The 26,194-nt window shown below is 39.0% G+C and overlaps 1 protein-coding gene across 1 annotated transcript in view; it reads left to right on the forward strand.

Moving 5' to 3' along the window:
• Nucleotides 1-5,236: 5,236 nt before the first annotated feature.
• The window catches only part of ntrk2b (neurotrophic tyrosine kinase, receptor, type 2b), a 30,175-nt gene continuing 9,217 nt past the window's right edge, over nt 5,237-26,194 (forward strand). The window contains exons 1-13 of the mRNA XM_047373163.1: nt 5,237-5,959; nt 10,567-10,641; nt 10,720-10,791; nt 10,876-10,944; nt 11,035-11,186; nt 11,310-11,446; nt 16,120-16,252; nt 16,707-17,015; nt 17,120-17,134; nt 17,884-17,889; nt 18,005-18,039; nt 19,524-19,623; nt 22,683-22,871. Coding sequence (XP_047229119.1) covers nt 5,760-5,959; nt 10,567-10,641; nt 10,720-10,791; nt 10,876-10,944; nt 11,035-11,186; nt 11,310-11,446; nt 16,120-16,252; nt 16,707-17,015; nt 17,120-17,134; nt 17,884-17,889; nt 18,005-18,039; nt 19,524-19,623; nt 22,683-22,871 — 1,492 coding nt within the window. The 5' untranslated portion in view covers nt 5,237-5,759. The remainder of the gene's footprint in view (nt 5,960-10,566; nt 10,642-10,719; nt 10,792-10,875; nt 10,945-11,034; nt 11,187-11,309; nt 11,447-16,119; nt 16,253-16,706; nt 17,016-17,119; nt 17,135-17,883; nt 17,890-18,004; nt 18,040-19,523; nt 19,624-22,682; nt 22,872-26,194) is intronic.

Genomic DNA, 26,194 nt, shown 5'->3' on the forward strand with positions numbered 1-26,194 from the left:
AAGTCCAAAATGTCACATCTTGACACTTCCAGGCACATGCACAGACATTTTGGGGGCAGGTGCTCAAGCCAAAAAAAAGGGGACCCATCACCAAATTTATTCATAAGATTAAAAAAACACAACATGATATATTTATATACATTTGTAGCCTCTCTTTTCTTGGCTTTATGCTGAAAAATTTAATCAATAGCTAAACATGTAAACATGTCAGTCGGAATATTCTAAACGCATTCGGCAGGATTGGAATGAAATTGTAATCCGACTGAGAGGGGTGGTTTGTGCCGATTGACAATCCGATCGGCAAACTGACCTGAGTACGCATGTGCACCCCACATCAAAGTGAATTATTTCCGCCTTGAGTGGCTAGTCGCTCTGGCTAGATGCTAACAGAATATTAACACATTTTATTGTCAGCTCGGCTGTTTTATTCCGATTACTTCTGTCCATATAAACGGTACAATCCAACTATTTTTTGTTTTTTAATCCGAATACATTTTAATCTGATCGTGAAATTTTAGCTACTGTTGTGCTTTGCATGATAATACTCCCTACTAAATCTTCATAAAGCTGAGACTACAGTATACATTATTTTATTGTTTTCTCACCGAGTTGAAGCATTACATAAATAATATACCTTTATCACTATCAATATGCCTCACCAGACTGTCATGCAGCTTAACTTAAAACCTACCTGACCTACCTGTCATTTCAAATCAGAAACCAAGTTTGGGTGGTTAATGTTAACAATGGGCTTTTTTATTATGCTAATAAAATCAAATAGACAGCTAAGAACCATTTTGTTTTTATTCATTATTTTTTGTATATTGCTCTATATCAAAACGCATCATACACTGCACAAAAAAAATTAATCAGAGTATAATATCAAGTCAGGTAGATCTCTGGAATTTTGAGCTGGTCAGACAAGTTGTAAAGGGGGTTGTTAATCAGAGTTAGCTCTTTCAGTGTTCATGAACAGTAGGTGCATTAAAGGGACACCAAAGGAGGAATGGTTTTGCAGGTGAAGACAACAGACATTTTTCCCTCCTCTTTTTTGACTGTTTTTCAGTAGTTTGCATATGACCAAGATCAGTGTCACTAGTGGTCGCATGAGGTGATACCTGAACCCTACAGAGATTGCACAGGCAGTCCAGCGCCACCAGGATGGCACATTGTTACATGGCATTGCCAGAATGTTTGCTGTGTCTCCCAGCACAGCCTCAAGGGCATGGAGGATATTCTAGGAGACAGGCAGTTACTCAAGGAGAGATGGACAGGGCCGACAGAGGTCCTTAACCCATCAGTAGTAACAGTATCTGCTCCTTTGTGTAAGAAGGAACAGGATGACTACTGCCAGAGCCCTACAAAGTGACCTCCAGTGGGCCACTGGCATGAATGTCTCTAACCAAACCATAAGAAACAAACTTCATGAGGGTGGCCTGAGGGCCCGACATCCTCTAGTAGGCCCTGTCGGGCCCTGTGCTCACTACCCAGCACCATGGAGCTCAACTGGCATTTGCCAGAAAACACCAGAATTGATAGGTTCACCACTGAAGCCCTGTTGTATTCACAAATGAGAGCAGGTTCACTCTGAGCTCATGTGACAGGCATGAAAGGGTCTGGAGAAGCAGTGGTGAATGTTATGCTGCCTGAAACATTGTTCAGCATGAATGGGTTGGTCGTGGGTCAGTGTTGGTCTGGGGTGGCATATCCATAGAGGGACGCGCAGACCAGGATACATACAGGATAAATACATACAGAATAAATAAAGGCACCCTGACAGCTTTTAGGTATCAGGATAAAATCCTGGGACCCATTCTTAGATTCCCCATTGGTGCAGTAGGATAAGGGTTCCTCCTGATGCATGATAATGCCTCATGTGACAAAAGTAGGCAGGCAGTTCCTGGAGGAATAAGGAAATGATACCATTGAATGGCCTCCACATTCCTCTGACCAAAATCCAATAGAACATCTCAGGGAAATCATGTTTAGGTCCATCCGACGTCACCAGGTTGCACCTCAGACTGTCCAGGAGCTCAGTGATGCACTGTTTAGGATCTGGGAGGACATACCAGGGGACACCATAAGTTGTCTTATATAAGGAGCATGCCCCAACGTTGTCAGGCATGCATACAAACATACATACAAACTTAGGCCACACAAACTACTGAATAACATTTTGACTTACTGCAAAGACAAATTAGACTAGCCTGCTGCATTGGTTTTTCTGTCTAAATTTCTCCTTTACTTCGGATTAAGCCCTCTGTGGGTTGATAATTTTCACTTTCATCCAATGATGTGGAATTCTTTTGTTCTTAACACATTACCGATTAGTGTGGATAGCCGGCATAATTTGTTTTTTCCAATTGAGATCAGATGTGTTTTCAAAGTATTCATTTTACATTTTTGAGCTGAGTATCTGTGCATGTGCCTGTCTGCTGGTGTTGGTCCACTGTGTTTTATCAAGTCCAAAGTCATCACAGCTGTCTACCAAGAAAATTATTTTAGAGCCGTTCTTCCTTTCATGTGCTGATAAGCTTTATGGAGATTATGATTTTATTTCCCTAAAAGATGGGCTACAGCTATCACATTACTTGTGTTAGGTCAGTCCTAAACCAAAGATAACATCAGTACTTTCTTACAATGACTATGTTGCCCAGGGATCCAAAGTTATATTTTCAGGTGAAAGTAAAGTTTGCATTTCTCTTAGAAATCCCAGATTTACTTGGAGGTCCGAGAATCTCGAGGTAGATTGACGAGGCAAAGAATCCAAGTTGCTTGAGATCCAGAGTGATCTTTCTATTAACAGTGATGATTTGGGGGGCAATGTCATCCATTGGTGTTGGTCCACTGTGTTTTATCAAGTCCAAAATTGGCTCAGCCATCTACCAAGAACCTTTAGACCACAGCTTCAATCTGCTGACAAGCTTTATTGAGATGCTGATTTAGTTTTTCTTTAGGACTTGCAACATTCCCAGACTTCCAAAGGTATGAATGCCTGCTGTCCATAGTGCCACTGTGGTTTAATGATCAGAAATCAGGCCTGACTCCCTCCCAAGTTCTGAGCTCATTTATTGTACAGCACATTGAAATATGGTAGCATAAATATCCATAGTTAGACATATGGATGTTTAATATACATTTCAACAATACTGAAAATTATAAGTTAGATAAATAAACAATAAAAACAAAGAAAAGAACAGAGCTTTGCTATAAACAGAATTAATGCAATTTCTGGTGATGAATAGACTACAATCCCCACATGTATTCCTGCTCAAAACAATTATCATTATGCACAAGTATAACACATTAGGTGCAAACAATTAGAACGTTGTTGCTTGGCATTATAAAAATACATTTGCTGAATTTAAACCTCAGATATTTCGGAAGATGTGCTCCTGACTATCTAATTGAAAGCAAACAACATAATAAGATTAAAAGAGCTTTCTGAGGCCTTCCGAAAGATTGTTGCAGATTATGGCTCTAGCAGTGGATTTAATAAGGTCTGAAAAGTATTTCAAATCACCAACCCCACTGCACAGTAAATAACCTACAAACTCCGACATGCTCGTGTTTTGTTGTCCAGATAAGTTCACCCAGAAACCAGACTGCAAGATGCTAAAAGAAGTTTCCAATAAATTTTATTATGGGTCCTATAGCAGACCTTTACTACTTTTGATATGAAATTGCATGCTTGTACAATCAGAAAGAGGCAGCACAGGTTTAACTTTTAACTTGGAAACCTCTGCTCTCTAAGGAAAACATGAAAGCCAGTTTATTAGATATACCTTGCTAGTATTAGGTTGATGATGTGATGATGTGATTCTTCCATTCCATCACATTCCAAAGGTGCTCTACTGAATTGAGATCTGGTGACTGTGGAGGCCACTAGAGTAAAGTGAACTCAGCTTCATACTCAAGAAACCAGTTTAAAATGATTTGGGCATTGTGACATAGTGCATTATGCTGCTGGAGGTATGCAGCAGAGGAGTGGTCAAAGGACTTGACACAGTCAGCAACAATACTTAGTACAACTAGGAGTACAGAGTCCAAAGTGTTTCAATGAATTCTGCCAAACTAATAAACCACTGACACCAAATAAAAGGCATGAGGGTCCATGTCTTATGTTGGTCTCATTGGATCAGGCAACGTTTATTCAATTTATTTTTGCCCAAATTTGGTGATTCTGTTCTTAGCTGTCAGGGGTGAAAGCCGGTGTGGTCTTCTGTAGCTATAGCTAAAGTGCTTCATGGTTTGATGTGTTCTGCACAAAATGGTGTTCCATCTTTGTTGTAATGAGTGTCAAACATATCCTGTTAACCTAAGAAATTTCTGAGAGCAAAAAGCCCGTAGGTCAACAGTTTCTAAAATACTGTGACCAACCTGTCAAGCAGTGAAAAAACATGCCAACTTCAAAGTAACTTAAATCCCCATTTTTCCCCATTTTGGTGCTCTAGTTGAACTCCAGAACTTCGGCTCAACACCTCTTGAGGCCTAAATGCATAGTTTCTGCCATATGATTAGCTATCTGTGTGTAAAAAAAACCCAACAGGATTATCTGGCTTACTGTGCTTTTTATGCTTTACATTAGAAATATATAAACTTTTCGATACAATTCTAATGTACTCAGATGTACCTGTACCTAGGAGGTCAGGTTTATCTTGAGATATTTTAAACTTGGAACTTGACCCTTTTTTGCATTTTTTGCCTCTAGTAAGATATGAAAAAAGTCAGAAAATACACCAGAGATGGTGTTCAGACTGTGAGGAACAAAATAGCAGACATCCATCTGTGCTCTGCTCTGTGATTGGAGTGAGACCTATTTGAAGTTTGCAGACATAGTATAGGTAATTATTTTTCATAGATGCACCCCGACTTGTGCGTCATCCGTACGTCACACCAGGCCTAATGGGCAGCCGCACAACAGCGTTGTTATGGAAAAGGCTCAGCTTTCATCTATCGCATTGCTTCAGAGTAACCACAACTGCAGAGTTTGTATCTGTGTCGTTGTTGACGGGTGGGCCCTTTGACCCAAAGGTGGCCACTTAGTAGTTAGCAGCCCGCATGATAAAACTGCAACCCGTGTTAAGTTCTTGGATGCATTTTTTTAAACGACGCTTCCCTAATATGATTCTTTCGGAGGCATCTAAGTCAGACATAAAATCACCATCGCAACCATACCCCCCCGCCACCCCCCCCCCTCCCCATATGAAATGGCTCGGAGCTGCGCCCGTCCTCTGTGATGATCGATGGACGGATGCAGGTAGCCTTCCTCCCCTACACACGCAGCATCACCACGCATCCCGTTGCTCCGCTGTGCAGCTTTCCTCCCCATCAGCGCGCACACACGCACACGGGGGGTGGGGGGGGGGATCCTGCCTATTGATCTTTGAACATCTGGAGCAGCTCATATTTGTTTTACAAGGCAACTCAGTGGCCGCAAAGGAAGGAGTGAGACAGCAGCAGGACGGAACACTTGACACCTTTCTGCACGGCATCGACATGCAGTAGCGTGATACCAGCTCTGCGGAGACGGAGAAGGCCAGTCCATGGCATCTTGATATTACAACCGTGGGCTCTGCGCATTCCCAGCCGCCAGCGCAGTTGTGGTTTTTTCACCCCTACTTCGTCTCCTTCTGCGGAATCGGAAGGATTAACTTGGTCAAGGTAAAAGGCGGCAAGTGAAGAGATCCTACTAATTCAGTTTGACCAGATTCCGTTCTGTCGTGGGGGATTCGTGGGATATATTCACTGGCCCCGCGATGGACTCCAGAGCGGGGGAATATGGCATGGCTCGTTTTGGATTGTTTGTGCTTTTGATGGGGCTGTGGAGATCCGGCGAAGCTTATTGTCCCGAATCTTGCACTTGCAGCATCTCAAGGATTGTTTGTATTGATCCAGAACCAGGGATCGAGGATTTCCCTGTCCTCACGTTAGATGACATGGAAAACATCACTGAGATGTAAGTGTGTGCGGAAAATTATCTTATTAACTTATTAGGGATGCAGAGAGCTCCATTCTCATTCTACCATACAGGTCGAAGTGACACCGAACAGCAGCAAAGGTGCATGATATTGATAATGACCAGTGCATAACATATATGCACTGGTCAACATATATTTATATGCATATATATATATATATATATATATATATAAATGTGAGCGTCCATATTAGTGTGTGGAGTGCAGAAGATATAGTGGTCGCGCGTGCGTGTACATGTGCGTAAAGGCGGTGCGAGTTCGCGTCACGCTTATTTTGGATTAGTGTGTTTTCCTCTCCAAAACAGCTCCAGAGGAGTAAAACGCTCAGGCCCAGCAGGAAAGCCTCTGGGGTCTTCACTCTGCCTCTTTTTACAAAAAAAAAAAAAATTTCTTGGGGGAGGGTGGGGGGAGTCTGGCGTGAGACATCCTCAATATTTCAAAATGACCACACTGTTGACAGATTACACATGAGATCATATCAATTGTGTACAGCTGGCAATAGGCTGCCGAGAGTTGTGCGCCCTTATCTGCGTCAGTGTGTAGGCCTTCAAGTGTGCCTGTTACGACGCTGCAGAAGTCCACACAGCCTACAACTGCACGGAGTAGTGGAGACTGGGTTAGTTTTTCTGAGGCAGACGCGCTGGAGCCATCATGGATGTTATTTAACAGGCGTCAGACTTCTTCATTCTGTATAGATACGGGGTAAAACAAAAACTGCTGCAACAGCCAACAATTTACGAAATTTAGACACTTGCTAGCGAAATCAGATTAATGAGTTTTAACGCGTAACATAAATTGCATTGCTTTATCTGTTAGGCTTTACTGTAATAGATACATTAAGATCTCGTCATTGTAAAAATAGCTCAATGTGCAGAGTCGGCCAAAGGTTGTAGAGAATCAAAGGCAGAATTTGTTTTGGGGGCCCTCTTCCTGTGAATATCATTGTCCACCAACCACCTCTAATATCTCTTTCATATACTTAATGTCTGATCATTTTTGAGTTTTACTTTCTCTATAGCTTATTTTAAAGTTAACTGATGAGCCAACAGATACATTCCTAAAGGAATAGTATATATTTTTTGAGCTGGGGTTTAGTTGAAAGGTCATGAATAGTTAGTCTCTTACTTGCAGTAGATAACGCTCTTAGTGTTTTTAATTACTAGATCAAAATTTACTGGGGTCTGAAGGTAGTGTATGTATATACTACTTATGCTTGGGCCAGCTCTGCCAATTTGGGTTATTTTGCTAACCCTGTCATGGGTCAAATATGGACCAATCCAGACCTGGGTTAACTTAACACAACAGGGTTCTGTTGTGGTTTCACCCAACATACTGGGTTAGGTCTTAATCCCATTAATTCTAAAAATGAGTCAAAATTGAAAATAATAACTGGCTCTAAGCAATCAGAATCAGAATCAGAATCAGAAAAGCTTTATTGCCAAGTACGTTTTTGGACATACAAGGAATTTGTTTTGGCGTAGTCGGTGCAATACAGTACAAATTAAACAGTATAAACATATCTACAATATAATATAAATATATGTGCACAGTTATGTAGGTTGAAATGTGAACATCTGCTTTGAAAATGATCAGAAAATAAAGTCATAAATCTCATGTCTAATAAGACTTTCAGTTTAATGTGAATAACAAAATTCACACTCAGTGTGCTTTTAAAATATATATATATTTTTGCTTTAATAGTTTGTTTTTGCATGAAAAGTTGGAAATTTTAGCAACATTTTCAACATAGTTTTATCTGAAATTAATTTATGTGACAGATCAACGAAAGCACTTTCAAATGATACCAACACCTTGAGTGTAGGTTAGAAATTAATACAGTTAACATGTTTTAAAGGTTTAATTTCTGGGACAATTATATTGTTCCACTTGTTACACTGAATGCAGTGAAACATCATTAAACTAAAATCATAAAACAAAGCTTCATCTAAGCATTTCCTTTGTCCAAAAGTATTTGTTTGTTACTGTAAAATGTTATATTTTAATCATTAAAAAAGGGCAACACATATAAAAACAACGAGGTATTCTGCTTATATTATTTTTTAAAGTACCGGTAAACATTGTTTCATTTTGAAACTGAGGTAGTAATACATCCAATTTTTAAGAGAAATGTGACCTTGAATGGGAATTAGGGATTGATTCACATGTCAAATCAGTTGACTTTTGGAATATGGGTAGGTAATTTACAAACTATTTGGTTGGTTTTAAATAATAATCCTCACCTTCAGGTAAAACAAACATAGCTTTGTCGAACCCAAATTTCCAACGCCTTCACTATGTTGATAATAGGAAAAAAACCAAAAACAAAACAATAAGCAAACAATATTGTGTGTTTACTTTTAGTTATTATTGGGAATTCTTGAAACTGCAACCTCCAAATGAAATGCAAATGAAAAGCTGATTTTGAGGGGACACTAAAGCCAGTAGTGAAAACACCAACCAAGTGGCTGGAGCAAAAAATGGCAGCCGCAGAATTGCTGCTAGTAACATACTGTACCTATTGAAGGTTACTGAAAGAGTAGAGCCTGATAATCTCTGTGACTAAGATGTTTATTGACATAGAAGTAAATTTTGCTGTCAAGATAAATGCTCAGTATATAACACTACTGACTTTACAACCAATTATTTGGTCAAAGTGTTAATGCTGAACAAAGCCAACATTAGCTCACTCTAACTACTTAGTGATGTCACCTCAAGTGAAGAAACCCATTCTCTGGAGCAATCGTACCCAACACTGGCCCTTAGGGCCCCCTGTCCTGCATGTTTTAAATGTGTCTCTGTTGCAGCACACCTGATTCAAATGATTGCATGACCTTCTCTGCATGCCATCAAGTGCTACTGTAGCCTGGTTATCACCCACTTATTTAAATCAGGTATGTGGCAGCAAGGAGACCATCTAAAACATGCAGTACAGGGGGCCTTGAGGTGCAGGGTTGGGAACCCCTGTTCTAGAGCAGGGGTTCCCAACCATTTCAGCCTATGACCCCCAAAATAACTCTGCCAGAGACTAGCGACCCCCTATTGGTGACCTGGCAACCCCCTAAATATTCATAAAATAATTTAACTCTGACACTCTGAAATAATTATATGTATTTTTAAATAAATGTATTTATTTAAATTATATTTACTTATTTAATTTCATAATTTGAAAGTAATTTTTAATTATTTAAAGGACACAATTATTCAATGGTGTATTTTATAATTTAATGGTATATTTAATTAATCAGTATATTAAACATATAATTGGTACATTTAATTATTTAATGGGACATTTATTGGTATATTTATTTATTTCATGGTACATCTGTTTTTTTTGTAGGACATTCCTGTTTAATTATTTAATGATATATATATATTTATTTTGCCACATAACAGTGCTAATGAAAATCATTTCACAACCGCCCACTTGGTGTCCTGTGACCTCCCGGGGGGTCCCAACCTCCACTTTGGGAACCACTGTTCTATAGTTAACTAAGGTTATCAACAAAACTGACTACATCAACATTAATATGCAGCCTCATTTTACCATCTTACCATTTATTTATTTATACCCTGAAAGAAGTTCAGCTAAGTCAAATCAGGTCGACAGTTTTAGTTCCTCCTTCTCCCTCCGTCTTCTGTCTTCTCTACACTAACAAACTGGGTCACAATGTTCGGTAAAAACTATCCAACGTCCATCCCAAAAGCATAAACCCAGCATTGGTGTTAAAGCAGTTGGTAGCACTGTTGCCATGCAGCAAGAAGGTCCTGGGCTGTAATCCCGACCTGGGGTTTTTCTGCATGGAGTTCGCATGTTCTCTCCGTGCATGGATGGGTTGTCTCTGGGTGCTCACAAACAGTCGGCAAACATGACTGTTAGGTTAATTCGTCTATCTAAATTTCCCTTAGGTATGAGTGTGCGCGTAAGGGTTGTTTCTCCTGTGTGTCTGTGTTGTCCTGTAATGGACTGATAACGTGTCGAGGGTGAGCCCTGCCTCTCACCCAGTGAGCGCTTGAGATAGGCACCAGGCCCCCTGCAACCCCACAAGGATAAGCTGGTATAGACAATGTATGGATGGACATCTTTTTAATTTCACTTGTCATAATTTTTAAAACAACATAAAATGCCAAGTAACTCAGTTGAAAAATAGTTAAAGTTGTGTATCATACAAAGTATTCTACAAGTACTTGTCAGCTGCACATCAATAAAACAATCATTTACAATAACCTATTTCATCAAAACTTTAAAAAAAACTAATGACGCATTATTTAATTGTCTAGACCCACTTATTACCAATACAGGGTTGTGGGAAACCCTGAAGAGAACCCTTGCATGCACAAGGAAAACAAGCAAACTCTATTTAGAAACACCCTAGGCTAGGGTTTGAACCATGACCTTTTGGCTATATGGCAGCAGTGCTAACAACTGCTCCAACGTGCTTTTAGTATTCTTCTAATTCTGTAAAACAAAATACAATTCACTATATTATAACATAATCTGCCTCAACGCTTAGCATAATAAACATATGATCCTTTTACATAAGAACCTGCATTATAACAAGTTCAACATCTGGTTTTCTTTCAACAGATACATTGCTAGTCAAAATAGATTGTTTGACATCAGTGACAGCAGTTTGAGGCACTACATAAACCTCAGAAACCTGTAAGTATCACACCGATTTGTGCTCAGCTAGATATATTCAACTGATTCTAAGTAAATGTGCATTGTAACTTCCAACAGAACGGTGACAAGGACAAGATTAACATCAATATCCTCAGATGCATTTTATAACAACACAAAACTTCAATATGTGTAAGCAGCATCTTACAGTTAAGTTATTTTATCATACTTGCTCACCCTGTTTGGATTTTCACAGTTTTTGGCCTTTTTTCTTAGAAATCTCAGAGATAACAACCTCTCAATGCTGTCATGGAGAACATTTCAGAACTTCAACATTACATTTCCGTAAGTTGTCACATGTACGTAAATCTGTCAGTAGCCCAACATCCTCTATTTTTACACATTCTTTTATGTGTTTGTTTGCTTCATTTTAAGGCTTCTTCTTTCTGGAAACCCTCTGGATTGTGTTTGTGAGAACATGTGGATCAAACTAAGACTTCAAGAAGACATAGACAGTCCAGAGCTGACTTGCACTGATGAAAGAGGAGAGACAAGGGACTTTGCCACACTCACTCCACCAGACTGTGGTAATGTAATGCTTTGTTGGGTTTCTTAGACTGAGTATGTTTGCTTTGTTAAGACATAAGGAAGGACTTTAAAGCTAGAGACAATATTCTGGAATATTATGAAACGTTGTATGTTACTTGCAGTGGTTCCCAAAGTAGAGCTAACCCCCAAAACTGTAACGGTAATGGAGGGGGGTGATGTCAAAGCTGTGTGCAGTGCCTCAGGCTCCCCTGTTCCTGTGATCCAGTGGACCCTTGAAATGCCCTCAACCCACTATGAGGTGAGATGGTTTACCTTCAAGCCTATTTTAAATGTTGAAATAAGTTAACCCCAAATGCCCATAAACTATGTAAAATGTGAGGGAGGCGTAGTGCATCAGCGGAAGACCCCTAGGCACCTGCTCTCTGTCACATTTGACCTGGCTACAGTGGTCATCCAATCAGAGGCATGTTATACCATGGACAGGTTGGCAGTCCATTACACAGGGTAACAAACCATACCCTCAAACCTAAGAGCAATTCAGAGAGACCTAAAGGATTGTGGGAGGAATCTGGAGTAACTGGAGCCATGCATGCACTGGGATAACATGCAAATTTCATGCAAAAAGGCCCCTGGCTGAGATTTGAACCCAGGGTCTTTTTGCTGCAAGACAACAAAGCTAACAACTGATCCGCCATGCAGACCTACTACAAATACATTCTGATGTTTTGAAATGATTATGCTCACTAGCTGCCAAACAAAATCATTTATATTGTGAAATAATTTAAATACAGTCCTAAAATGAATTTCAATAAAAATCTTTACATATCTATGTCTAATTTTTAGTTTATCTCTGGAAAAGAAAGCAATTTAATAACAGGTTTATTTACAAAAACACTGCATATCTAAACTTCTCACACTCCGCTCTGAGATGCCTGAGAGGTTTCTTGCATGTAAAGCACCTCACAGCATTTACTGAGATCAAGATCTGGGCTTTGACTTGGACCAGAACTTTGCTTTTCTTAACTCTAAGCCAGACCATGGTGGGTTTACTGGCCTGTTTTGTGTCATAATCATCTAACAGGGTTCACCTGCTTTATACGTAATATTATATCTTCAAACCTGCTGCTGTGGAGTATGAAAGACATCTTTGTTTTTTTGGCCCATCTAAAGCTAAATATTTTGTTCTTACCATATTTTAGCCATAATTCCCAGTTGGTCAAATTCTTCCCTAGTCCTCAGTAGAGCTAGCTGGGATGAAAAGGAGACCCGGCCTGACCCAACCTCATTAGCAGTCAGTCAACAAGTTTGTAATTTTCAGCCAAACTGGGACTCAGTCGGGTGGTGTGAACTGATTACTGAGCCAAGTTGTATGGATGTTTAATGTTTTTACTGCCTCCCTCGCAAAAATGTAATATGCTGAGTTGGCTTTAATTGGTTTAACAAATTATGTAGTCTGTGATTCGACATTAGCAGCATTAGTTAAGTGTGTGATCCGCTCTTTTAGTTGCCACTGCTGAAGTCTGTTAATGCGTACTTCAAACTTTTCAAACTCCATAAAGATCTGAAAGCTGCAAATGTTCACTGAATTCAACTCACTTGTCCCCAAAGTGCAGTTGGTTTTGAGGCAAGTGAAAAAGCGACACGAGGAAGACCTGGGACTTGACAGGCCTTTACGTACTTCGACCTCCACAATTATTGGCATACCTGGTACAGCAGATTTTTTAGTGCAGTAGTTTAATCTTACATAATCTCACAATCAAGGGGTGAATCTGCATGTTCTCCCTATCCATCAATGGGTCCCCTCTGGGTACCCCGATTTCCTCCAACAGTCTAGAAAACATAACTGTTAGGTAAACCCAAGTATATTTTGTCCCAACATACAGTGAGGAGGATGGTAAGGGAGGAAAAAACAACCTCCAAGCGTACTGTTAGAGAGCAGTGTTTGTTGTATTGAGATCATGATACTACGATAAATAATGCCTTCACTCTATATGATTTTTACACTTTCTTCATTAGGGGGGGCCAATATATGTGGAGGGTGCTGTATTTTTTTATAAACCTGCGGACATTTCTATGGCCAAAATCAAGCACCTAGGGTTGCAAACTGATTCTACAAACATTTGTGAAAGAATATGTCACTTTCATGAGCTCAGTGAATTCCAGTATGGTACCATGATAGGATGCCAACTGTGTAATCAGTCCTGTCATTAAAGGTTTCTCACTAATTGATATTCTAAAGTGGTTTCTTTGTTGTATTATAACATAGTTTAAGCATTAGGCAAATAAGCCACAAAGTCGTAGGTTACGTAAACTCTTGGACCAAGGACAGCAGATGCTGAGATACATAGTGTGCAGAGTGACAATTATCTGTAAAGTCAATAGGTATAGACCTCCAAACTTCACAAGGCCTTCAGATTAGAGAACAGTGAGGTTCTTGAGCTAATCTCTATGAACAGCTTTATAGAGAGGTTTTTCAAACCAGGGCAGCTGCATCCAAGCCTAACATCACAAAGTGCAATGCAAAACATTGAAGGCAGTTTTGTAAAGCATGTAGCCACCAGACTCTGGAGTAGTGAAATGGAGTGATGAATCATGGCCCTCTGTCTGGCAATATAATAGACAGGTTTGTGTTTAGCTTTTGCCAGAAGAATGCCATGAATGACAGGTCTGCACAGAATCCTGACCTCGGCCCAAAATAACACTTTTGAGATGAATTAGAGTGGGAACAGTGAACCAGTCTGACATCAGTGTCTGACCTCACAAATGTGCACATAGAAGAATTGTCCAAAAATTACACAAACCTGCTAAACCTAGAGGAAGACCTTCCAAGTAGCATTGTAGATGTTATAGCTGAAAAGAGTGGGCTGACATCATATTAAACTATTATTTAGACTTTGGGTGTATGTGAAAGCAGACAGGCAAATACTTTGGCATTTTAGAGTAGAAAGTGAACGCATAAATATTTGACCACCTTGTATTTTGTAAAAAGGTATTACTTACCTGAAGAAGATTGTGGTTCAGCACGGAAACCCACACTGTGTAAACACTGAATATGATTGGACCAAAAAAAAGATAGACTCAGTTAATAAGGAGTGCTTTTTGTCACTAAGTCTTCATAAAAAACATTTATTTAAAGGCTTGACTAAATCACTTTTACTTAACTTTTTCAACTGCTTGTCTAATAGCTAGCTAACACAGCAAACATCTGCAACTTTGAGCTATCTAATTAGGCTAACTATTAAGCTAATTATCTTTTACTTGTTTGTTGTCTTTTTCAACAGTTACTTTTACCAAAGTAACTGAAGGATTGCATTTTTCTTTACGCTTATGGTTATCTCTACCTAGCCATTTCAGCTGCCACTTTTGACTAACTTGTAAAACTATTTTTTTATTTTTTTTCGTCCTTTAGGTTCTACAGCTTTAAAGTTTAAATGTATCTAATAAATTCTTGTTGCTACAATATTAAACAAATTAAACTCAACAAAAAAATTATTGTCCAGTTATTTTAAGTATCTGTTTATATTTTAACTTTTTCTACATACAGTATTTTAGTTGGTTAAACTAGATATAAAAATTATCTCTTCATTTTGTCTTGTTGATGTTGCTGATGTATTAAACTGCCTCAAGCTGCACTGCTAAAAGCTTAAGCAGTGTAGGGGGTTGATTATAAATACAAGTGACTTCATTTAAAATATCATAGTTGTCTAAATATTTAAATTACATTATCAAAATAATGTAACTAGTTACATTTAGTTACTTTTTAATAAATGTCAGTGCATTTGGATCTGTCCTAAGGTGGTAGCACTGTAAATTTAAGTTGCTACATGATGAGTAGAGATTACAGCTTACAGATTTGAAAAAAGTCAGGTTTTGTGGATCGGTTTCTTTGAAGGGGCCATTCAGAAGATTCCCTTTTATATTTATTTGTTTTTAAAACACCAGCCTGAGGTAACAAATTTTTCATAATCATTGGTAGGATGCCAAATATTTGATGACCAGATTTCTATCCATTCATTGTCTATACTCACTTATCCTTGCAGAGTTGCATTGGGGCTGGTGCCATCTCCAACATTCATTAGACAGATACTTTGTTTTGCTCTATTATGAACAGGCATTAAAGGGCAAAACAGAGACACACAGGACAAACAACCATGCCTGCACCAAGGGATATTATAGAAAAACCAATTAACCTAACAATCATGTTTTTCGGACTGTGGGAGGAAGCCAGAGCACTTAGTGAGAAGACACATATGCACAGAAAATACATGCAAACTCCATGCAGAAGGACCGCAGGCTGGGATTCAAACCCAGGACTCTCCTGCAGCAAGGCAACAGTGCTAATAACTGTGTCACTGTACAACCCTGACCCAGTCTTGAATGTGATATTTTTCTGGAAAATATAACACTTTGCTTAGTTGTTTGTGTCATCAGAAAAGTGGATGTAGATGCTGCTGTGTTTTCTTTTGTTGAGGCTTGTAATCCTCATACTCTCCTCTCATATTTTCTGAAATTGTGTTGAAGAAAAGCGGTATGCTTTATACATGTAATGCTTCAGCCATGTGGTTCTATAATCCTACAATCTTCACTGAGCAGAATCATTAAAGTTATTTTATTTCACTAGTGTTGTGACTATATGTGTTAGTTCCTAACATGCATCACTATCTAGTATGATTGCTGCATTATAAAAACAATGTTGGAGACAAACTGTAAAAATCAGAGCTGGCATTGTGACAGGGAATTGGATGCACTATGTGGCTGCTTTTTATGAAGGATTCAATTGCACTTGGAAATCAGATATTTACTCTGTAAATTTGATCATTTGTAGTAGTTGTAGTACATTTAAAAAAATTTATTGAAAATGTCACTATGCTATTTTGAAAATAAATTGTTTATTATCATACAATCATCTCGCCACCTTAGCACATCTGTACATAGAATGTATAACTGATGCAATAATCTTGCCTTTTTCAGATTAACTCTTTGGAAACAAAGAGCACACTCACCTTGTCAGACCTGTCTCCTGATGATAATGGCAGGGTGATCGTATGCAGGGCCGAGAACATGGTCGGTCAGACCGAAGCCACGCTTCAGCTCAATATTCTCTGTAAGGACCTAAAATATGGCCTACATCTCAGAAATCCTATTTACATTCCAGGGTTTAATTTTATCGAATTTCCTCTGTGATGAGCATTTAAATGCTTTTTTCTAAACCATGTTTTTCTTGTGGAAGCAGAAGGGTTCTCAGTTTGTTATCATTAGTGTCTCTTGGCAAATCTTATTGACTTTCCATGTTTCCTGTCCATAACTCTTCTTCCTGTAAAGCTCATGCCTTACCATATCCCTCTGCTTGTTTAACACCACATTCTCCTCTTCCATGTTTTCCTGTCTTCAAAGTTTATATATTGTTAAATAAGTCTGTCCTTTCCTCTCAATCTTTTTTTTCAACCTGCACTTTGTCTGCGAACTGATATTTAAGGCTTTTACTGTCTTTGCTCCTATACTGTTTATATCCTGTTGTACCCATCACTGCTTTTCTTCTGCTGTTGCCTCCATGTTAGTTCCCCCAACGATCCAGCAACTGCTGGGTCCTGAACGGGACCACCACTGGTGCATACCGTTCACCGTGACCGGAAACCCCAAACCTGAACTGCTCTGGTACCATAAGAACAAGCTGCTCCAGGAGTATAACTACATCCGCACTATGATCCACGAGTCCACTGAGAACGAGGACCATGGCTGCCTGCAGCTGGTCAATCCCACTCACATCTATAATGGCGAGTATAAACTGGTGGCAAAGAACGAGTATGGTCGGGATGAAAAGACAGTCACTGCCCAATTCATTGATCCGCCAAACATTAGTCCTACAGGTCAGTTTGCTTTGTGTTTCCAAATAACGTTATTTTTAAAGTGGGACTTTAAAGTCAGCTGCTTACAAATGTCTTTGTTTTACTTTCTTTTCTTTCATTTACAGATGACATGGACTATTGTAAGTAGTATTTCAGTTTTATGACACAAGGAGTGACATGAAAAAGTATTGGCCCCCTTGACAGATTTCTTTTTTTCACATTTAAATGTTCAAAAGGATTATTAGATTTACTAAGCTAGATGTTTTTAAAATCTATCAGCCCTGAATTTCCTGTCTGGACAGTGTTCATGGTTGAATTTCAATTTTAGTTCAAGGTTAAAACAAAAGGACAAACAGGAAAATAATCTGGAGCAGACCAGAAAGTCCACATCTGAACAGCTAAAATAAAGTAACAATAACAAAGTAAAGGTTGTAGAGGGCCTAGTTGAAGTCTGGCATGCCTTTACACAAGCCTTTTATGATTGAAAACTTTCTAATGTGACTAAAACACTTCTGCCAAGAAGAGTGAGACAAAATTCCTCCACAGCGGCTTGAAAGACTAATTGTTCGATGGCAGTTGTAGCCCCCAAGGGTAGCACAACCAGTTATTAGGTTTAGGGAGAATTACTTTTTCACTTAGTGCCAGATTGTCTTGGATAGGTTTTTCCCCTTATAAAATAAAATTATAAATCGAAAACTGAAATTTGCATTTACTCTGGTTATCTTTGTCTCATATAAAAGTTATTTTAATGATCTGAAGCATTTATATGTGCCCAAAAAGATCAAATAGAAGAAATCTGTATTTTTTCTCTGTACTCTATGGAGTTAAAATATCTTTTGATTTCTATCTATTATTTCTCTTTTGCCCTCCATCCGCATCCTCTGCCCAGACACCAGTAAGTTCTTTAACTTTTCCAGGGCTTGACATGCAGTTTTGCTCAGTAGTATAACGTGACAACATCTATCAGTCAGAATTACAGAACATTTTTCTTTGCTAATATATTTATCCAGATACACCAGTTCCTCCTCTGGACGACAGTGTTGCAGTAAGTGATTCTAAACATTATTACAGCTTTTTGACAACCTTCTGACTTAAAAAAATGTTTGCAGTTTATTGATTGTTGTGGCATGGATGCACATTAGATTTACAATAGTTCACAAATTTATTGGGTCATGACAAAGAACCTGATCCCGGATACAAGCGGCTGAAATGGGCTTCCTCTGTAGGGTGGCCGGGCACTCCCTTAGAGATAGGGTGAGGAGCTCGGCCATCCGGGAGGGGCTCGGAGTAGAGCCACTGCTCCTCCACATCGAGAGGAGCCAGTTGAGGTGGCTCGGGCATCTATACCGGATGCCTCCTGGACGCCTTCCTCGGGAGGTGTTCCAGGCACGTCCCATCGGGAGGAGGCCGAGGGGACGACCCAGGACACGCTGGCGGGACTATGTCTCTCGGCTGGCCTGGGAACGCCTTGGGCTCCACCCGGAGGAGCTGGAGGAGGTGTCTGGGGAGAGGGACGTCTGGGCGTCTCTGCTGAGTCTGCTGCCCCCGCGACCCGGTCCCGGATAAGCGGAAGACGACAAGTACGAGTACGAGTACAAATTTATTGATTTATATGTGCAAAAAGACCTAAAATAACTTGGAGTCACCAAATGGTCATAACAGCCATGAGACGCTATCAACATGCAAAACGATAGTTTAGAAGACATGGTAGAAAAAAGCTTTTCTTTCATACCATCACAACATCAAGCATGTATGTGTGAATATGTGTTCTCAGTAGAGCTTCAGCTGGATAATGGTCCAAAACATATGGCCCCGTCAGCACTGAAATGGTTCACCAGTCACAAAATCAGCCTTCTTCCATGGCCACCTCAATCCCAAGACTTGTGTGCTGCGCTGAAAAGAAGAGCATATAAACTAGAACCCAGAGCTCTGGACTATTAAGAGATTGTGGAGTTTGTCACTTTCTCTCTATTCTCCAGTCTTCTGAAATGTTATAGGAGAAGCCTAAGGGCGGTCTTTTGCCAAAAAGGGGCTCATGCAAATTATTAGCATCAGGTGTACCAATAACTGGGCTACCAGTGATTTAGTTAAAAACAGTTATTTCTTAATGTAGTGTATTTTATTTGTAGTGTTGTATTTTCCTATTGTGTTCGGTGATGGTGACTGTTGTATTGCTCTTGCATCCTATACTGCTCTACATTTACTCTCACTCACTTAAAACTGTGCACATATATTTATATTATATTGTAGATATGTTTATACTGTTTAATTTGTACTGTATTGCACCGACTACGCCAAAACAAATTCCTTGTATGTCCAAAAACGTACTTGGCAATAAAGCTTTTCTGATTCTGATTCTGATTTTGATAGATTAGACTTTTACAATAACAGATTTATTTTTATCTCAACTCTGTTTACATATCAGTAGAGGGATTCCACTAATAGGGGCCAGCACTTTTTTTTAATTACTACAGTTTAACTCCTCACTGGGATTACTGGGATCACAATTACTCCTTTTTATATTTCCAGGTATATGTCGTTGTGGGAATTGCCGGGGTTGCCTTGACTGGCTGCGTCCTCATGGTCATCATTTTGAAATATGGAAGAAACTCAAACTTTGGTATTAAAGGTAAAATTAATATACATCTATATATATCTATATAGATATAGATATAGATATATAGTACAGACCAAATGTTTGGACACACCTTCTCATTCAAAGAGTTTTCTTTATTTTCATGACTATGAATATTGTAGCTTCACACTGAAGGCATCAAAACTATGAATTAACACATGTGGAATTATATACTGAACAAAAAAGTGTGAAACAACTGAAAATATGTCTTATATTCTAGGTTCTTCAAAGTAGCCACCTTTTGCTTTGATTACTGCTCCGCACACTCTTGGCATTCTGTTGAAGAGCTTCAAGACGTAGTTACCTGAAATGGTTTTCCAACAGTCTTGAAGGAGTTCCCAGAGATGCTTAGCACTTGTTGGCCCTTTTGCCTTCACTCTGCGGTCCAGCTCACCCCAAACCATCTCGATTGGGTTCAGGTCCGGTGACTGTGGAGGCCAGGTTATCTGGCGCAGCACCCCATCACTCTCCTTCTTGGTCAAATAGCCCTTACACAGCCTGGAGGTGTGTTTGTCCTGTTGAAAAATAAATGATGGTCCAACTAAACGCAAACCGGATGGAATAGCATGCCGCTGCAAGATGCTGTGGTAGCCATGCTGGTTCAGTATGCCTTCAATTTTGAATAAATCCCCAACAGTGTCACCAGCAAAGCACCCCCACACCATCACACCTCCTCCTCCATGCTTCACGGTGGGAACCAGGCATGTAGACTCCATCCGTTCACCTCTTCTGTGCCGCACAAAGACACGGTGGTTAGAACCAAAGATGTCAAACTTGGACTCATCAGACCAAAGCACAGATTTCCACTGGTCTAATGTCCATTCCTTGTGTTCTTTAGCCCAAACAAGTCTCTTCTGCTTGGTGCCTGTCCTCAGTAGTGGTTTCCTAGCAGCTATTTTACCATGAAGGCCTGATTCACACAGTCTCCTCTTAACAGTTGTTCTAGAGATGTGTCTGCTGCTAGAACTCTGTGTGGCATTGACCTGTTCTCTAATTTGAGCTGCTGTTAACTTGTGATTTCTGAGGCTGGTGACTCGGATGAACTTATCGTCCGCAGCAGAGGTGACTCTTGGTCTTCCTTTCCTGGGGCGGTCCTCATGTGAGCCAGTTTCTTTGTAGCGCTTGATGGTTTTTGCGACTGCACTTGGGGACACTTTCAAAGTTTTCCCAATTGTTTGGACTGACTGACCTTCATTTCTTAAAGTAATGATGGCCACTCGTTTTTCTTTACTTAGCTGCTTTTTTCTTGCCATAATACAAATTCTAACAGTCTATTCAGTAGGACTATTAGCTGTGTACTGTATCCACCTCCTGCACAACACAACTGATGGTCCCACCCCATTTATAAGGCTTGAAATCCCACTTATTAAACCTGACAGGGCACACCTGTGAAGTGAAAACCATTTCAGGTGACTACCTCTTGAAGCTCATCAACAGAATGCCAAGAGTGTGCGGAGCAGTAATCAAAGCAAAAGGTGGCTACTTTGAAGAACCTAGAATATAAGACATATTTTTAGTTGTTTCACACTTTTTTGTTCAGTATATAATTCCACATGTGTTAATTCATAGTTTTGATGCCTTCAGTGTGAAGCTACAATATTCATAGTCATGAATTTAAAGACAACTCTTTGAATGAGAAGGTGTGTCCAAACTTTTGGTCTGTACTGTATATTATAAATAAAGTGACTTAAGATTAAACCCATCATATTTGAAAGATAAAAATGAATCCGATAAAAATCCGTTCAGCCTTCAGATCAAGGCTAGCCTTTTTTGAAGTGTTTTTGCAAAATAATAGTAAGCAATGCAAACTCTATGTAGGCCATGTTTTGATGTTTCCTGTTAGAGGACACACCCTCGGTGACTTGCAAAAATGTTTATATGTTTTGAACCTTTTCACATTTGGTTGCATTGCAATCACAAGGTTCAATGCATTTTATTTGGATTTTTTTTTGATGGATCAACAGGTCTATTTCCAGACATACATTTATGCCTATTCTTCTTTGCAAAATAGGTCCAACTCAGTAAGATTGGATAGGAAGCGCCTGTGAACATACCTTTACAGACAAACCCTGACAAACCTTTACAGAACAGCTGCATTACACAGAGATTAGTGACGCATTATATAGTGGATCAATATTAATAAATGATGCTTTTACAAATTAAGTGAACGATGAAGACATTTGGTTGGATTGGATTTTATTTTATTTAGTAGTGACAAAGTAAAGGTAGGTAAATACAATGCAAGTCACAGTTTTCAGACCTTTATTTGCAAAAACAAATTAAAACCACATATATTCTTTTACTTTACAGTTATGAGCTACTTTCTTTTTTTCTCTAATAAGATTTAAATAAATTACACCAGGATTTTCTGCTTATAATGTGACAAAATGGGAAAATGTTAAAGGGGTATCAGTACCTTTACTCTAATCCTATAGGTACCTTTAACCCTAAAATTGGCAAAAATGTACAGAAGATTTCAAAAGTATTTCATTAAAAGTGACATAATGCAATTTGAAAGTTTTTGCAATTTGCACCTTATATAGGAGAAAATTATTTATACTATTATATTCCCAGTATCACTACTAGTTATACTACAGATTACTACATAATGGGGTTGGTTCCTGCACTCTTAGCAAGAAAAGTGTTTTCAAGAATAAATAGGTTGTTCTACTTTTTAGGATAAATATTGGCAATATATTTGTTTTTCCTAAAATGATTACAATAGTTAATTCTTATTACGCAGTTAATCAACAGTCAAAAACACGTTGTATTAATATAAATATGACTATTTCCTTTGTAAATTCATATATTTGCAAACTTCACTGTTAGGCTTCCATTACTGCCACGTTTTGCAGAAACCTAAAGCTAGGTTGTAATCCTTCAAACCACCAAACCCATTCACCTTGTTTGCCACTCTTCTCCTCTTCCCATCTTTTCTTACTCCTTCATCCTAATGACCGACATCCTACATTTCACCTTCTTCTCTTCCCATCTCTCCTCCTCCTGTTTCCTGACCACCTCCACCTTCTTTTCCCTTCTCTCTGGGTCCCTAGGCTCTTCCTCGGTAATCAGTAACGACGATGACTCTGCTAGCCCTCTTCATCACGTCTCCAATGGCAACAACACCCCGTCGTCCTCAGATATGGGTCCAGATGCAGTGATCATTGGGATGACAAAGATTCCTGTCATTGAGAACCCACAGTACTTCCGTAACTCCGGCAGCATGCTGAAAGCTGACACATGTGAGTTACTGCCTCGCTAGACGAACGCCCGGTAACCTGAACCTCTTTCAGATAAATCCATGCAGGGATCATTGCTATTGGCGCCATATTTATCATCAGATTCCTACTGCATCGCGGTAGTGACTCCTGCTCCAGGAGTCAACCAGAAAGCTCATAGAAGATATTCACAAACACGAACGTTTCATTTTATTGAAAATCTACAGCTTTGAAATGTTTTAGTCCTTTCTTGTGCTAAATTTTCTGAATTCCAGCATTCCTTTTTAGTTTAGTTTGTTAAGAACAAAAATGGACCAAAAAAATGAGAAACAGCCCATTACATGGAGAAAGGCAGAAAACTCAAAAAACATTTTGTAACCCTTCCCCCTAAATAATATAAATTAATGCAGACAATAATAAAACTGACAGTAATGTCTACATTTATAATAAAAATGCAAAAAGTAAGAAATGAGGGGAAAAAATGCACCAAGTACAGCAATGTCATACCCCAATTCTAATAATTTACACACCAGGGTTTCATTATATGATAATCTTGGTTAAATGTCCCAATAAATACAAAGATTTCTCAGTATTTAGTCAAAAAGAAATAACAAAAATATCCGACATTATGTTATTGTTTTAATTTAAAAGAAATATTTTATAATACTCCTATTGCTGCCATACACCATAACTATATAACCATATCAGTCAGTTATTTAAAAATAATATAAGATTTTTATTTGTACCATTTACTTGTTGTTTTTTGGATTTTGATACTTGTACAAAAAAATAATTTGCTGCATTTTGCAAATCATGGTTTTATTTAATTTAATTAATTTAATCTTATCTATTTTAGTATACAGGTCCTTCTCAAAATATTAGCATATTGTGATAAAGTTCATTATTTTCCATAATGTCATGATGAAAATTTAACATTCATATATTTTAGATTCATTGCACACTAACTGAAATATTTCAAGTCTTTTATTGTCTTAATACGGATGATTGTGGCATACAGCTCATAAAAACCCAAAATTCCTATCTCACAAAATTAGCATATTTCATCCGACCAATAAAAGAAAAGTGTTTTTAATACAAAAAAACGTCGACCTTCAAATAATCATGTACAGTTATGCACTCAATACTTGGTCGGGAATCCTTTTGCAGAAATGACTGCTTCAATGCGGCGTGGCATGGAGGCAATCAGCCTGTGGCACTGCTGAGGTCTTATGGAGGCCCAGGATGCTTCGATAGCGGCCTTTAGCTCATCCAGAGTGTTGGGTCTTGAGTCTCTCAACGTTCTCTTCACAATATCCCACAGATTCTCTATGGGGTTCAGGTCAGGAGAGTTGGCAGGCCAATTGAGCACAGTGATACCATGGTCAGTAAACTATTTACCAGTGGTTCTGGCACTGTGAGCAGGTGCCAGGTCGTGCTGAAAAATGAAATCTTCATCTCCATAAAGCTTTTCAGCAGATGGAAGCATGAAGTGCTCCAAAATCTCCTGATAGCTAGCTGCATTGACCCTGCCCTTGATAAAACACAGTGGACCAACACCAGCAGCTGACACGGCACCCCAGACCATCACTGACTGTGGGTACTTGACACTGGACTTCTGGCATTTCCTTCTCCCCAGTCTTCCTCCAGACTCTGGCACCTTGATTTCCGAATGACATGCAGAATTTGCTTTCATCCGAAAAAAGTACTTTGGACCACTGAGCAACAGTCCAATGCTGCTTCTCTGTAGCCCAGATCAGGCGCTTCTGCCGCTGTTTCTGGTTCAAAAGTGGCTTGACCCGGGGAATGCGGCACCTGTAGCCCATTTCCTGCACACGCCTGTGCACGGTAGCTCTGGATGTTTCTACTCCAGACTCAGTCCACTGCTTCCGCAGGTCTCCCAAGGTCTGGAATCAGCCCTTCTCCACAATCTTCCTCAGGGTCCGGTCACCTCTTCTCGTTGTGCAGCGTTTTCTGCCACACTTTTTCCTTCCCACAGACTTCCCACTGAGGTGCCTTGATACAGCACTCTGGGAACAGCCTATTCGTTCAGAAATTTCTTTCTGTGTCTTACCCTCTTGCTTGAGGGTGTCAATAGTGGCCTTCTGGACAGCAGTCAGGTCGGCAGTCTTACCCATGATTGGGGTTTTGAGTGATGAACCAGGATGGGAGTTTTAAAGGCCTCAGGAATCTTTTGCTGGTGTTTAGAGTTAACTTGTTGATTCAGATGATTAGGTTCATAGCTCGTTTAGAGACCCTTTTAATAATATGCTAATTTTGTGAGATAGGAATTTTGGGATTTCATGAGCTGTATGCCAAAATCATCCGTATTAAGACAATAAAAGACCTGAAATATTTCAGTTAGTGTGCAATGAATCTAAAATATATGAATGTTAAATTTTCATCATGACATTATGGAAAATAATGAACTTTATCACAATATGCTAATATTTTGAGAAGGACCTGTAAGTAGGAGGGGCTATCATGGATTTTGATATTATAATTGGTCTAAAGTTGGCTTGTGTGGCAGGTTAACCAATTAAATGTTAGGGTCTATTTGATGAACAGTAACAATTTAAATTTATTTATGGTGCACTGCAGTACAGCAACTATGATTAATACTAATATAAGTCATATAAGCTATTTATTTATTTTTATTAAATTGTGGCAGTTTTGAGACACGAAATGCAACCGAATTCTCTTCAGTTCAGTTTATTTATAAATCACCAGTTCACAACAAATTGCAAGGCACTTTACAAGACAAATTCATCCAATTTATATAAAGAAATATATAATCAACTCAATCCAACATTAAAGACAGATTTAAATTCAGTCACATCCTTTCTATTTTGAGTCTACATATAAAACAATCTAGTCAGGTTCACTTTATTGTGCTAATTAGTAAAATGTTTTCATTCTAAGGAAACCCAGCTAATTGTATCCAGTCAATGACTTCACAGCAATCCTAGCTCCTGTACAAGCATACGGCTGCAATGGATGATTGACTGCATTGATATTATTTTGTCACATCATACGGATCGACATTTTTTAGCCAAGTGGGAAAACCTATTGACTTGTTCAGCATCCCTTTACATTATAGCAATGTGCCCTCTATGTGAGAAATTTAGGAGGATTAAGATCCAAAAGTTGATGAGCTCAATAAGAATGGATATGTTTGTTGTGAAATAAGCCTGAAATGCTTAGGAATATTTGCTTAATTGTGGTGTATCTTATGAATAAAAACACTGTCACATATTAAAGTTGTACATTGTAAGAATCTGGAGTTTCTGAAACAAAGAAACTTATGAATGTTAAGAGCTGGACTTGCTGGGGACCCTAGCAAAGCAGTT

The sequence above is a fragment of the Girardinichthys multiradiatus genome, chromosome 8 (assembly GCF_021462225.1).
Source record: "Girardinichthys multiradiatus isolate DD_20200921_A chromosome 8, DD_fGirMul_XY1, whole genome shotgun sequence".
Taxonomy (NCBI): Eukaryota; Metazoa; Chordata; class Actinopteri; order Cyprinodontiformes; family Goodeidae; genus Girardinichthys; species Girardinichthys multiradiatus.